General features: G+C 37.6%; 1 protein-coding gene across 1 annotated transcript in view; it reads left to right on the top strand.

Annotated features, from left to right (window-relative positions):
- The window catches only part of ACSS3 (acyl-CoA synthetase short chain family member 3), a gene marked incomplete at both ends in the record, with an annotated part of 82,647 nt that overhangs the window by 48,480 nt on the left and 18,707 nt on the right, over positions 1–15,460 (top strand). Inside the window, one exon of the mRNA XM_080363738.1 lies at positions 15,121–15,216. Within this exon, the coding sequence (XP_080219864.1) occupies positions 15,121–15,216 (96 nt within the window). The remainder of the gene's footprint in view (positions 1–15,120; positions 15,217–15,460) is intronic.

The following is a 15,460-nucleotide window of genomic DNA, read 5'->3' as shown; positions in this document are numbered from 1 at the left end:
CCATTTGTTTGAAGGAGGCCTCGTCTACAGGCCTTACCCTGATCAGGTCTCCAGCAGAATCTCCCTACAACAGCATGAATGTTGGTCTTCCTGCTGGTCTTCACTTGTACGTTCTCAAGTGGCTCCTGACCTGACTTCTGACAAGGCAGAGCCCCTCTTCACGTAAAGTGCAGCATCCCCTCTCTGCTTCCCAGGCATAGGAAAAAGTGCTTAATAGAACATAAGCAAATAAACGAGACTTGTATAACTTTTAAAATAGAGAATGGTCAGGTGTGGTAAGTGAGATGAAACAGAAATGCTTCTCCCAAAACTGTCCCGTGTTCTTGAGCTTTCCTTGGGATTAACATGCTGAAATGCCCATGGGGAAGAAATGGATCCCCCTCCTTCTGAAAGGCTTCGCTTGTCCTGGAGCACAGCAGTCAGTGCAGCAGATGAAAGCAGCCTTCCCTTCTGCTGTTCAGCCACCTCTTTTTTAGCAGAATACAAAATGTATCCTGTTAACTGTTAAAAAACAAGCATTTGTGTTACGTTCAGCTGTGTCCGTGACTTGGTAAAATATTGCTGAAAGTGGATTTCCTTGCTCAAAAAGCCTTTTCAACCTGACAGTTCTGGATTTCAGTACACTAGGTTAAAGGTGCTGAACGTAAAATATTTTACAGAGTAGATAGCTGGCTGTTTCACTTAATGTTAGAAATATTCAAGATTAGTGACTGATGACTCAGTAGATGACCCAAAAATTCAGAAATAACAATTTTCCAAGCTATCTAAAAAATAAAATATCACAACTATAATCACAGAATAAAAAACCCAAAACACTTCTAGCAGGAAGAGGTCGAGACAATGACTTATTTTACGTAAAGCTAATAAGTTTTTTTAGTAAAATTTTTCTTATAACAAAATTCAATTCAAAACCCCAAAACTATTAGATTTTACTAATTACCTCTTTTTTTTTGCAGTTAAATTGCACACAAAGATATAAACTGTTGTTTTGTTATGCCTGAGACTGAAAGCTGCTGATTTACTTACAGATACGAAAATGCTTTTGAGCTTCAATAATTTAGAAAATTGTTACGTATTCCCCAATTCAATATTTGTCTGCATTCTTCCAAAGCAAGAGCATTCCAAAACTGTGAGAAATGTCGGCATCTTAATTTACCTGAATACTGTAGATCTTCCTTATGCATTTATGTCGTAGTTGGCTCTTTCAACTGAGGTGAAAGTGGAGGATGGAGGAAGAGGGCATTCCAGTATCTGAGTATGCTTCTTTTATGATGGGGTCATTGTTTCCCTTGTTAATGACTGAGGAAAGGAGGGAAGAGATCAGCTTTGTAGAGGTTGGAAGCAACTGAGTCCTTATTTGGAGGTGGAAATGCATATGACTGAAAGGAAAACACTGATGAACAGAAGTGTTATAAAATGAGTGTGTAAACCCCTTGCTTCTTCAAGTGTAGTAAGGTATCTTCAAAGCTTTTGGCACGTTTGCCATATATTGGAGCTAGAAATAAATCAGTATGGACAAAGAAATGTAGACAGAGTTTTCTTTCATTTTGTCTTTGGAAGATTTATGGTGTATATGGAATGACTGTGAGTTGAAACAGTACTTTGAAACAGAAGAATGCTTTCATTAGAGGACTTCAAAACAACTACACCTGTAAAGCCTGATTAAAACTTCAATTTGTGTCAATACACTTTCATCAATAACACTTACTATATTTGCAACACAAATATTAACATTTAAAATAAGCACAACTTACAAGCTGTGAAGTGTATGTCACAGGATCAATGAGCAGCAAGTAGCATTTGAGGCAGTAAGGACTGATGAGCACTTGCTGTTTTCTTTGGAGGCATGGCAGTGGATGAAAGAACAATATTTTCAGATCCTGGGCTCATCTGTACCTGGAGACAGGATAGTCTTGTTTTGGATTTGTGCAGGTGTTTGGTTTTTCCTTATTTATAAGGAATGACACTTAACATTTAAATAGCAGTTTTCATCTTCAAAGTAGTTGTGCAAACACGTCATTAATTCTTTTCACACCCCTGTGAAGTAAAGTTATTCTAGTCTTCCAGACATTAAATTGAGAAAGACAGGTATCTTGCTACAGTCTATCCAGGAAGCCATTGCAAATTTGTTTTTTAGAAAACGGAGCTTTTCTTGCTCAGAGATAAATTTTCTTGTCATATTAACATGTCTTGTGATATTTTGTCTGAAAGGGAACAGGAATGCACATTTTGGACCTTATTCTGCCTCTGTGTGTCGTTATGTTTTAAGGAAATGATACACTAGCTCTTTTTCAGTATTTCAGCTAAGTACCTTACAGGGCACCTTGCCAAATATATTTGAAATAGCCTAAACAGTGTTTGGGTTGTACCTGTTGTGTCACGTCCTTGGGAGAGGCCTCAATACACAAAGAAATATGAGTTTGCTTTACTTTTGTTTTGGTAATTGAATTCCAGAAGAATAAAAGGGTAACAGCCATGAGGTTGTGATGAGTTGTGGAAGCATGAAGGCTCTGAAAACTTGTGTTAAACATCCTCAACTGCTTTCATATTAGCTATTCAGTATTTTGTAGTAAAAAGAAATAAAGTGAAACTCTACCACATTGTTTTTGACATTTAAAAAAGAGTATTAAGAAGTCAGATTTCTGTTTCTTCATAAGAACTATAGGATGTGAAGAGTTTTTTTTCTCTTGATATTTCTAAATAGAAACATTTTGAGACTGTGACAATGTATAGGAAAATTCAGATGAAGCATAACTGAAACTGAAAATTCAGTGATAAAATGTTACGTCCATGAAATCCCAGTCAAAGAGATGTTTCCCTGTGCCTTTTTTGGTTGAGTGCTATGGGAATCAAAGCTACAGAGTATGCAAGTGTAACAGGTTGAAATTGGAGATACCTGCTATATTCTGAGCCTCAGCTCAGTAGCAGGCAGAACTATGAGAAGATTGTGTGTATTTTCTGTTCTCTTGGAAAAAAGCTGCCTTATCCAGTAAGGAATTGGTGCCTGCAGCAGGCATTAAGACAAAAACCACATAGTGCTTGCTGTAGTATGGCTGCTGAAAAAGAAGATTAGGTATGCACACATTCTAACAGGACCTTGGATACGCTGAGACATAGTGTGATAAAATTTACTGGTAGGGTTTCCCAAGTTCTGTAGCACAATTAATTAATATACTCTATCACTTAAAAAATTGTTCTTGTTCCTTTTCTGTGTCTTACCTCTAAAACATGCAAATAGTATATTGGTAGTGTTTTTAATGAGACATATCATTATTATGTAATTCCACATGGGATTTATGGTAATACAGATCTTTTATTAGGACTATAAAAACAAAATAACTGTATCATTGAATTTGGTGTAGAAAATATGAATTGTAGTTAAGTGTACTCACTGTAATATATTTAAATGAAGTACTTCCTACCACAGTCATGCATGGGAAAGATTTTATTAATGTGGTCTCCAAGCAGCATCACGTGGTCCCCCGTCTTTAGTTTCCATTTTGTTGTCTTGGCAACGTTGTGCAGAATCGTCTTCTCGTGAGTATCAGGAAAGGTGGATTTTGCAACTGAATTCTGTTAGCAATTTTTCCAGGTTTCCACTATTGAACTGTTCTTTGGGTGAATTACTTTGCCAGTCTAGACTTCTCTCTCCCCACATTTGACAACTAGATGCCAGATTTTGTTCTTCAATCAACTTCTGCTTTGCCCCTTCCAAAACTGTACAGATCAGTCCAGTGTGTTCCTTTAATATGGTGAGATTGTCAGACCAAGAGGCAGCAGGAAAGGTGAACTAAACAGAGGGTAGCTGTTTAATTTGCAGCAAAAGAGTCTTGGAATTCTTGGAAATCTTGTTTTGAGTGCCAGAAATACAATTCTGTAGTTAGCCCAAGAATCTGAAGCTGAGATGAAAGAGGTGGAACAAAAGTCCAGGCTACTGGTTAAGTTATCAGGTAGTGCCTCTGTGTAGATGCAATTCATGCTTTTTGAAGACATGTGTGTCCTGTCAAGGCGGGGATCATATTTTTTAAGAGGAAGCTGATATCCTTCAGAACAATTCTACAGATGTGGGATTTACTCTGCAGAAACTTCTGCAGCACTGCAGCCCTGAGTTACAGAGTCCTCTGAGCATAATTTTTGGTATAACTGAACTTGTATCAGGCATTCATGTAGAGGAAGAGGAGCAAAGTGGTTATTTATCATATCTCCACCTGGGGGTTTGCATTCTGTCCTTTAAGGGTGCGAACATAAAGGTTGTTTCAGCCATAGTTTGTTGCTTAGTAATCAGACTTGTGCAGGTGCGGACTGTGTGTCACTAGCTATAGTAGCTCGTCATTCCTTCAATGTCATATTAGGACACCCAGTTCAAATAGATTTTAGTCCTTGTTGGAGGAGAGAGAGGAGGAGGCGTTTTCAAGGGCCACAGGCATCACCAAGAGAGACTGACCTTTCAGTAATGCAGAGCTGTCTTATTCTGTACTGTGGCCTTTACCATTAGCTTGAGAGAAAGGAAAAAGAACAGAACTTGTATGCATTTTTTTGTCTGTCTGGTCAAAATCTAAGAGCTCTTTCCTAACTTATCCTGATGATTGGCTTATCTGTTGAGGCTAGAGCATTGACAGTTCTTGCAATTTTTATCTTATTATAATTTAACATAACTTAAAGGAGTTAGACATGGATTTAAATTAGGATTTGACACTCTTGTTTTATAATGAGCCAGGTAATTTGGGCTAAATTGCTTTGGAGGAGCCAACCAGTCTCTTAAACCTGTGAAGAGCAGTTGTGGCTCTCTGTCCCAGTATTCTGGTCATGTTACCACTCAGATGTGGAACAAGGGTGAACAAAACCGGCCCCTCCTCAGTGTGGGACATTGCAGCCCTTAATCTGTTTGTGCATCCCAGACTGTGCTATAATTGCAGAGACAAAATTTCCTCAGCCTCACTCTACTTCCACCCCACCTTTTTGTTGTTGTTGATGTTTCATTATGATATAAACTACTTTAGCCTTAATATGGGTGGTCATATGGAACATTAGAATTACAGAATTTTCTGAAATGAGCCTGTATTTGTAAACAGGTTACTTGTGAAAACCTTAAATTGGAGCATCCTGTTTCCAGGTAGGCAGAGGAGAGAATTAAGTGTTGAAGACTGCCAGTGCTCAGAACTGGGCATTTTATTGCTGTCATCCTTGTTAATCTAATGGTGAAATATTGAATTTCTGCTCAAGCTAACAGAGTTTAGCATCTCCGTCCTTAGTAATACGGGTGATGTAGCTTCTCTGATTGTGTTGCCCTCTGTAGCATTTCAGACTTAGAGTCATCTATACTCATCTTCCAGTCTTGTATTTTTATGAGTTTTCTCCATGCAATCCATGTATGAAGAGGATTCTCCTTCAGAAATTTAGCTTGTATTTGCTTAGGTGAGAAATATTTTCTTTACAAAAATGTCCTGTTTATTGCTGTGTACTGCTTATGGGTGTTTTGGACATGAAAGAATATACATCTAGATTATACACATATTCTCTAAGGTGTTTTTACTTTGAGTGATTCATTACAGCTCTGTAGGTTTATTGTGACCTTCGGTGCTGGTCACTGTCTCCTCCATTTCATGAAGTGTGTTTTCTCCTCCAAAAATGCTTCTTTCTTGAGGATTATTTCAGATGGGCATTTCACATGGCTTACAGTTCTCCCATGGATTTTGGGAAATGCACTACGTTGCACTGGGTCAGAGATGGAAGGAGTGTTGTAGCTTGAAAAAAGATGTTTCCCTTTTGTTTTTATTTATGGAATTGATGACAGTTTGGCCATGGTTAAGTCAGTAAGGACATTAGCTTCTAGTAAAAAACCCATGCACTTCTGTTCTTTAAATTGCTGGTAAGGTTCTTTTCCTCCTGGCTATTCTCATGGGTCAGGACCCCCTCTGTGTTGATACAGATTCAGTATCAGCTGTGCTGTAGACATTCTCTCTCATTCGTGCTGATATTTTCTAATTTAGAATAGAAAGCATATATTAAGCTTTTCTGTTCCCGTTTGACTTCAGTTTCTCAGTGCTTATTAATCTTAATCTTTACTGATCGTCTTTCCACATGCAGCCGGGGACATGCATTAATATGAATGAAGTATTAGAAATATTTTCCTCCTTTTTAAAATTTCATTGATGTGGTTAGATGATTGAAAATAAAAGAACTGTAAAGCAGTCTTATGTTAGAGAGCTCAGCCATGAACGATGTTTAGTGTGCACTGAATAGGCAAATGAAGAAGAGGGGACATGTTTAGGAACAAGTATGTTAAATAAGAACAGTGCAGTCCCACCTGCCTGCAGGAGACAAGCTGTGACAGCACCTCCAGTTCATATGTGTGATGTTAACAGGTTACTGATCTCATTCTTGTTGCATGGCAACTGCTTTTTTGTTGTTGTTCTTGCTCGGAGAATAAAGTGCTCATTAGTGCAAAGTAGATGATTTTCCTGATGATTTAAGAACAGGAAAGCTAGTAGTAAGCTGCATGGATCTAGTGCATGGAAGGAATGATCCTGTGCAGGACTTAAGGCTGCCCAGCGAAGGCAGAAAGAAAGAGAATAGGAGTTGCTAAAATATTAGACCCTGATACAGAAAATATATTTGAATTGCACAGTAGTAGTTTTATCTATCTTTCCAATCTCTGCAGTATTACTATGCATACAATATATTAAAATTCTCCAAAATGATTAAACAGTAAACGGTTAGCACTGAGATGTGTAATTACTTTCTATAATCTCCATTTATCTCGTAGTATTTCTTCATGTGTCAGTTATTCTGTAGGAGGAAAATAAAAATTGGAAGTTTGGTTTTAGTCTGAAAATGTATTGTAATTCAATGCATTGGCCAACTTAATGCATGTTTAAACATGCAACCTGACATATTCAAAATAAGACCAAAAAGCTTTTTATTCTCTTTTTACCTTGACTGTCATTTTGCTATAGGCAACTTATAAGATGCACATTATAAATTACCATTTGGAGGCAAAGGAACCTGCTATACCTACAAAATGAATGCATAAATTTCTGGTGCTTTAAGACTAGCTTGCCAGTTTGTGATAACTGAACTTATTTCCTTCTTTGGTTTTAATATTTGTCATGGCCCCGCAACCCCAACATTTAATTGAGCTAGTTAGAGCTTCTTTATAGTTACATTTTAAACATTTATTCTGGAGATTTTATTTGGATGTGCTTTGGAATCTTCAGAGGCCTTGTATATATGTATGATACCACAAGGAGCACAGTTTGTAAATACATTCTGTGTTTGAATAAGATCATAAAAGGGAGCCTTGGGGGAATTTTAATCATTTGGGGGATTGGTTTTTGTTTTAAAGGGGTAGGTTGAATATAGCAATAGAACCATTATACAGGAGATATTTGGCCTTCACAAGTGTAATATGTATTAATGGTAAGAGATGCATTATGACTACAAGTGGTTTGAAGCATTTAAAAAAATACTAAAAGAATTGCTGGTTTCTCTTGTTAAGAATAAGCATGGAAACTCAGGTACTTTCAGAAAATACATTACTTTACAAACCAAATGGATTTTATTTTGAGGAACAGGCTTCAGATTTTCAAATACCTTTAGCTTATTTTGTGATTATTTTTTCATGTGCTTCTGTACATTCACAATAAATAAGGGAAACACTCTGGCTAGCTGTACATAGCTGTTGTTGTATACATATTAATATGGCTCCACAGCCAGGTTAATACTAACATCATAATTCCTAGATTGTGCAAACAAGCTTCAAGCTGTCATTCTCAGGGCTGCATAAGTGGATAATAATATGGGAATGCTTGCCCATTTATTTAAATGAATATACTTTAATTAGTGCAACACTGAATATAATACAGTATTTCCTTTTAAAGATTGGAAGTGGTGTCCCAAATTTGTGGTTTAATTTCCCAGCTTCATTGGAACCAGGGAGTGGGAGGCATTCATCGATACCACTGCAGATTGAGATCTGAAGTTAAACCAATAGAATATCTGCATAGATGAGCTTTCAGAAAGCTATTTGTCACTAAAGCTCTATTTCAGAAAAATTACCTGGCTTATGAAAGCACTTAAATGTGTACCTGTGTTTCATTTGACACTTAAAATGTAAAGTGATTTCCTAAGCCATGAATTAGACTAAATGGACAAATTGATTGTGGGGGAGGAAATACTTGCGATACTATTCTTGTTTTAAATGAAACGTACAGAGATAAATAGCTTGGCGGTGGTCGTGTGTTGCTGGGTGTGGGATTTGTGCACGGTCTAATTAGTGCAAACCACGAGTGAAGGAGGGAGTGGAGCAGAGCATCATCTCTCCTTCATCTCTGCACTGCCCAGGTACCCCTGCTCTTAGGCCAGTCCTACCATGTGTGTGGCCATGTGGTGAGCAGAATTGGAGCGTGGATTTAGGCAGAAACTAACCTGGCTGAAAGATTCCTTTGTTTTGTTTAGTTTTTTTTTTTTCTAAATCTGAATCAGTTCAATCCAGTTTCATGTCAAAATGGAGGAAAAACATAGATGGAAATGTACAACCGAAGCGTAGGAGGATAATGAGACATGTTTTTTTATAGTTATCTTCACTAATGTGCATTTAAATCAGCTCAAGTCAACTGTGCAGTGTCCAGTTGTGCATTTTAATTACAAAGTCATCCTTCTTCATACAGTGAATAATGAAAATGAATACGGCTGTCACATCGTTGTCCCTTTTGGCTTTTGTCTGTGCTGATCTTTCAGACAGTAACTATTTTCTGTGGTGTCTGTAGTGTATGGCCCCATTGATGATTGAGCACCCTTGGTGCTGCCATACAACAAAGAATATAGAGAATAAGGGGAACTTCAAGTGGAAGTGAATACTGAACAGCAAATAGTCATAACCAGAAGAAAAAGCAAGATTCTATGCAGTGCACTGGTCCTATTATGCAAATATATCTGTACCGGAGAGCCTGTTTAATTAACTGATCTTTCTGGTTTCCTTAGTCACCATTTAAAAAATTGATCGGTTCATTTCCTATTTATATCTCTTTTCCATGTTTTGTGATTGAAGTTTCTACATTATAGTTTCTGAATAAAATTAAGCAGTGAAGTGGAGTTTTTTTGAGGCTGTGCATACAATTTAAGCAAGTGAGAAAGGTCAAGTTTAATTTCATTTTGATGTGAAGAATAGGTGAAAAACACTTTTTTCATGAGGCTTACAGTTAGCTTGTGGAGGTTTTACACTCTATTTTGTAGGGTACCAGTTGGATGAACGAACATGTTTTGCAGCCATCCCACCTCAAGGTAACAAATTGTTCTGATCTTCTGCCAAATGAATGTAAATTAAACTGTAAGCATCCTGATGGACAAGGTCATGCTTCAAATGTGATAGTCTCTCTAAATAAAGTTTGAGCAAGAAAGTCTTAACTGAAATTCTTTCTAGTTGGTTTACTGCATGTTTTTTACCCTCGCTTTACTTAAGTTTGTAAGGAGCTGAAAAGCTCCATATAAAACAAGTATTAAAATCTTGATTGCAAATCACTCAGCTTGCATACCTCACTTAAAATTCGATATTTCTTGTGGGTTTTGCTAAGATAGAACCCTGCTGCTTGCTTACCATATTTTGGCATTTTGTGTGCACCTGGTATTTATTGTTTTGATGCTTAATTCACAAGAGGAATAAGTTAAGAATGAAATCAGGTGGAGGAAAAATAAATGATAATTACCATCACTATTCAAGAGTTTTTCTGCTGCATCTGTCATACTCCTCAGAAATAAGGGGTGAAATGAAATACCAAATGATGCATGAAAGAGTTTTTGAAGTTTCACTACCAGCCAGCAAAGCCTTTCAGAGTTTAGGATGACAGATTGTTTTTAATCTAACCTAATTGTGCATAATGTGTGAATTGGATTTAATTTTATACTTGCTTTCTGACAGTTGGTAAAACTGAATCAGGGAATCCTTAAGAATTTACAGTTCTCCAGATTCTTCAATTGTTGTTGTCTCCTTGCAGCTCCTCTCGCTTCTCTGTTACGAGTTACTGCAGTACCCTGCTAAATTTATTAGAAAATGAGAATTTCAATAAATATAAGCTCTGCCATTAAATTATACTTCATTTGATAACAGGCTTAAGCAAAATGAAGAGGAAATGAGTAAAATGGATGGGGAAGTTCATGATATAATGATCACAGAACTGAAAAGTAATTTTCACTAGTCTTTACTCTTAGGAGGTGGCAAAAATCGTGGCATATCAACATATACTGACAATGTGGGTGCAGCTGTGGACTTTTGTGGCAGTCTGCCAGCTGACAGCCCAGCATCACACATCGCTTTGTATTGGGATTATCCGACCTCTTCTCCTGTGTGCCCTTTAGTGCCATGCGGTAATAGTAGCCAGGTGTCATCGCCTTTAGTGTTGGTTGAAATTTAGCCTCAGACTGCTTGTACTTAAATACTCAGCACTAGCCAGGTGTACTTGGTCATTCTACACATTAATACTGTACCATGTCTCATGCACCAACCTGGAGCTCTGCAGAGAGTGCAGATTTGTTCCAGAGAATAGATGAAGAAAAGTTCATGGCAAAATTATACAGTGGGTATTTTTGAGTCCTTGCAGAGGGCATGGCTGAGCTGTACTGTACAGAGGCTAAAACGACTATCTCCAATTATCTTACAAGACTAGTAAGCGTAAGACTAAAGCAGTGCTTGATCTACCAGCCTGCAGCATGGCTGCCTAGACAGAATTTGTCAGGGTTAGCAGTGTTCAATCAGAAGTTGTGAGTGAGGCCACCTACTGCTACTGCAGTGAGAGACTTAGAAACTTGCTTGGGTTTCAGTGATGATGAACTGACTAGGAAACGTTCTTTGCTGTGCACAGTCATATGCCAAAGGATGAAGGAAATGAAGTCTATGTGAATACTTGATGACCTGGTCCCTGAATATTCAAGACCCTCCCAGTACATATTATTTCTGTGGTGTGTTAGATTTGGTTTTATTATAAGGAAGCAGTATGGTATGCTCTGATGCAGATTTTGAGTGCTGTAATTCACCTAGTACTGTGGTTTTCTGTTTCTGGATGCCCAGTAGTTGTTGCTGTACTAGAAAGCATATTGCTGTAGCTTCAGTGGGTTCTTCATTCCACCCTTTCAGGCACAATTACAATGACGAGTGTGTGGAGGGACCATGTGAAAGGAATTTCTTAGTTTCTTCAGAGCTGCATTCTTGCTATGTGGATGGATTTGTTATCAGTTGCTGCCTAAGCTTTTTACCTTCCATAGACCCTCCTCTTATTTTTATCAGTGCTCTCTTCTGCTGTAGTAATTCCTTTAATTGCTCTCAACCAAAGTGACAGCTTTGCCAAGAGAATGGCTCAAAACAGCACTGCTACACTGAGAATTTCATATATTTATTGCATTCATTAATTTGTTAATGTATGACGGTTGCTCCTTTTTCTTCTTTTTTTTTCTCCTGCTACATAACAACTTCCCACCTCTTTTGCATGCTTCTAGTGTCTATCCATTGCATCCTAGGAAATTCAAGGCAGGCAGCCTTACATTACTCACTTAGTGCAGCCCAAACTCAAATAGTCCTGTCAGAATACAGTGTATTTTCCATAAGTACCTCCTACCAGAAAACACAATATTTCAGCATTGTGACAGTCTATTATGTTGAAGAACATGAGACACAGTCTAGAAATTATAATCTATCAGGAATGTAAGTGTTACAGGGCGTTTTTAATCTTTAAAGTCTTGAGTTATTTCAGATCTGTTTATTTTGATTGAACTTGACTGTTGACTGTGAACAAGCAAGACGATTTTGAGCACAGGACTTGCTATCTGTTGCTCTGCATCATTTGGCAGAGTGCAGCTTCTGCAAGTCAGGCACATGGGCAGTTGGAAGCTTTCTGATGACTGAAGTCTGGTGTACAGGCTGCTCATAAGAGAGTGCGCATTTTGATTCTATGTCAATAGCACCTTCTCTGGCATAAGAATTACTTTCAGAGGCACAGATCTGACAGAAATGCCTATGTCACCCTATTCATCAAGTGTTCAGTGTAGCTCAGTAATACTGAAATATCTTTAAAATAATATCTTTCGCACAGATGTAGAGTGGGACAAAACAAAGAAGGTCACATCTTTGAATTTCAGGGGCTATTTACATCAGCCCTCTCCATGAGAGTGAAAACCTAAAGAGGGACTTGGGACACTTTAACAGCTATGATTTTAATATGATCTCTCACTAACTCTCTCTTCCAAGTCTCAGTTAAGTGCTTTTCATTATTCTCAGAGGTATCTATATTCATCCTATTATAACTTAGAGCAGATGTTGAATGTATTTACCAGACTAGTTGTGCAACATTGCTCTTCCAGTGTGAAACATTGCTCTTCCAAATAGCTGTTTCATTGTCACATTATAAGGTGTTATGCATAAAGGAAATTGTTTTTATGATCCAGTTGTCCCTGAAAACCCTTCCACTACAGCCAGAGGGTGAGTTAACTTGCTAGCGCAGTCAGTGGAAGGTTAGTGCCTAAGTGTTTGCCGGAGGGACTGACTGGAACACAGATCTACTGTTGTGTTCCTTCTGTTAAAAATATGCAAGTGCCTAAAAACTTCAGCATTGGGAATCTGTCTAGATGCTGTGCATTAATCTCAGAGAATTTGCAGCTATAAACAAGTGAATGTCAGGTAAGGGATGCCCATCTGTACATTCAGAAACCTGATGTAAGGAGTAGGTGGAATACAGGGTGTTTCAAAAGGATGGACTCAATTACAAAGATATAGTGATTCCAACTGGGCCCATCCTTTTGAAGCACTCAGTACAACGTCCATTTGACAAGCATTGTCTTTCTTCAAACTGTTGCTGTTTTAACTTTCAGACCTGGGTCTTGCTACTGGCATATAGGTCCTAACTTGAATTGTAAAGAAACCAACCTTAATTGAAACCAAAGATTCTTGATCAACTTTATCTATTGGACATATATTAAAGGGCCACACAGTACTTGTATTACACATAATTGGTAAAGAAAATTTATCATCAGTACTTATTTTTCTGTATTCTTCTGAACACTGCTGATTTATTTTCAGCAGGATTTTGAAAGGAATTCCACTTCCAAATCAAACCACTTTTTTTTTTTTCTGTCATAAGACGTGCTGTCCTGGAAAGGAGTTCCTTTTTCCCAATAGGTTTGTGAAATTGATATTTCAATCCAGCATTCCATTTGGCAGATATGCATTGATTTCCCAAGAAATGTACATCACAAAGATTCATGTTATCCTTTGACGGCTCTCCTTTGTGCTTCTGCATTGTAAGGGAATCTTTAGTATTCAGAAACTGTTAACCTAACACAAAGAGCAAATGCTTTTGGGATTCCATCTCTGAATTAATATCTGGTCCAAGCACCAAAAAAAGCACATTTTTTTCCATGTATATAAGAAGTCTTACTGACACATGGGAACTTAATATACCACTCAGAGATCAGAGCACTGGGTAAATATGACAATGATATATCCACCGGTAGTTGAGAAGACAATAGAAGAAATAGCAGGAATTATAAACACCTATTCACAAAGTTTTAGAACTTGTGATTCTTGGTTACAATAATTGGAAATTCATTGTCTTATTCACTGTTGTTCAAAAAGCAGGCACAAATACAGATAAATTACTATGATGAAGTTTCCTTTCTAGCTTATGTTGTTTTTATTAGCAGCATATTAGAGAGTCAGGCAAATCCAAAAAATCTTCAGAAATTTCAGATTCTTCCTCTCCCCTCAGGGTTTTTGATTGAGAGGTCTTGATTAGAAATATCTGTCAAATCCCACAATTCCCAATTCAAGGACGATCTTTCAGTTCCCAGTTCATCTCTTCTCTGATTTTTCTGACCAATATTTTCATGGAGATTTGGCATTTATTCACCTTCCAAACCTCTGAATGTTTCGCTCCAAAGTAGAACAACAGACACTTTGATATTGCTTTACAGGGAAAAGATAATCAAGAATGGACTGATTATTCTTTTCCTTTTTTTTTTTTTTTTTTCCCTGGAATTTATGCTTCCTGAGTATATTGGCTTGTGAAATAACCCTTGAAGTATCCTACACAGTATCTAATGGCTTTGTTGTAGGCTATTTCTTACTGGTGTTGTGTAAGCTTATTGAAAAAGGTTATTAGGAAGGTGCTGGAGAGAGACTCGAACTCTCGTGGGTTACTCTGAGCAGTATTTATTGTAGAAGATTCGCAGGAACAGCAGGGTTGGATCACCTCCTCAGAGAGTGACAATCATACAGCCATACAGCTAGTCATTATATAGGGTTCTAACAGGTATTATGCAACTAAGCAAAATTTATCACTGTCTATCACTGTCAATGTCTTCAGGTTCCTTCCGTCCCAGTGGTCTGCAGGTTTCACTTCTTTCTTCATGTTCCACTTGCCAAGTACCGAACGAAAAGTCCTTCGGTTGCATGGCTAGCTTTGAAATTCTGCCTGTCTCATTTGTTATCCATAGTTCATCAGTCTAGTACAGAAATCAGCAAACCTAAGAATAGCATTTATCAATGTCTAAGGGTACAAAGCAAGCATAAGGTAACCAGGCTCATGGTTCTGGGCAAGGGCTATACAGGGGACAAGCTGAGGCTTGCAGCTTTAGCAGCACAGCTTATAACACTGATACAGGCCTAAAATCCAAATTTCCTATTTTCCTACAACACTTATACCCACAGCAGAATAGATTACAGGTGTAATGCAGAATGCAAAGAGGAGAATAAATGCTGGAATTGCTACCTTGATAAAGTTATTATAATAAACTGATTAGATTTTACGTTAGTATAATGAAAATATGGAAGAAATAGGAAAAAAAAGCATTAAAAGCTACATGTGAGTGGGTCTTTTTCATTGTGCGTTCTAAGCCTAAATTCTGTGTTATGTGGAATGGATAAAGTTCCCTTTTGAATAATGCAAATTTCTGTAATGAACTTTAATTAGACAGAACATAAAAGCCTCTGAATTCTTAATCTTCCATTGTTTGTCTGAGATTTTTATTTCACTGTATTATTTTGATGTGCTGAACTAGAAGCAAAACTTGGAGCCAATAAATACTTAATGACACTAAGAACAATCTTAACTGACAATATCTGTGTTCTCTTAACAGAATCTGGTTCTGCAATTACTGCTTCTTGTATTGGTTTGGGGAACTCTACGACACCTCCACCTGGGCAGGCAGGAAAACCAGTGCCAGGATACAACGGTAAGACTCTGCTAAACATTCTGCTACAAAAGTTTATTGCTTACATTCCTGAGTAAGCGCTCTTTCATTTTCATATCTCAAAAGGAAGGCAAATTACAATCTTACTGTCCCCCTTCTGGTAACAGGAAGCTCTGTTTTTTTTTTCTGTGTTCTGGAATGTGAGTCTAAATAAGAAAATTCAGAATTGTGTTCAAGAAAATTGATCAACTACTCCTGCCTTTATTTATATGAAAGGGCTGGTACA

This window comes from Nesoenas mayeri, assembly GCF_963082525.1.
Source record: "Nesoenas mayeri genome assembly, chromosome: 1".
NCBI classification, from domain to species: Eukaryota; Metazoa; Chordata; class Aves; order Columbiformes; family Columbidae; genus Nesoenas; species Nesoenas mayeri.
This window is presented reverse-complemented; position numbering and strand designations above follow the sequence as displayed.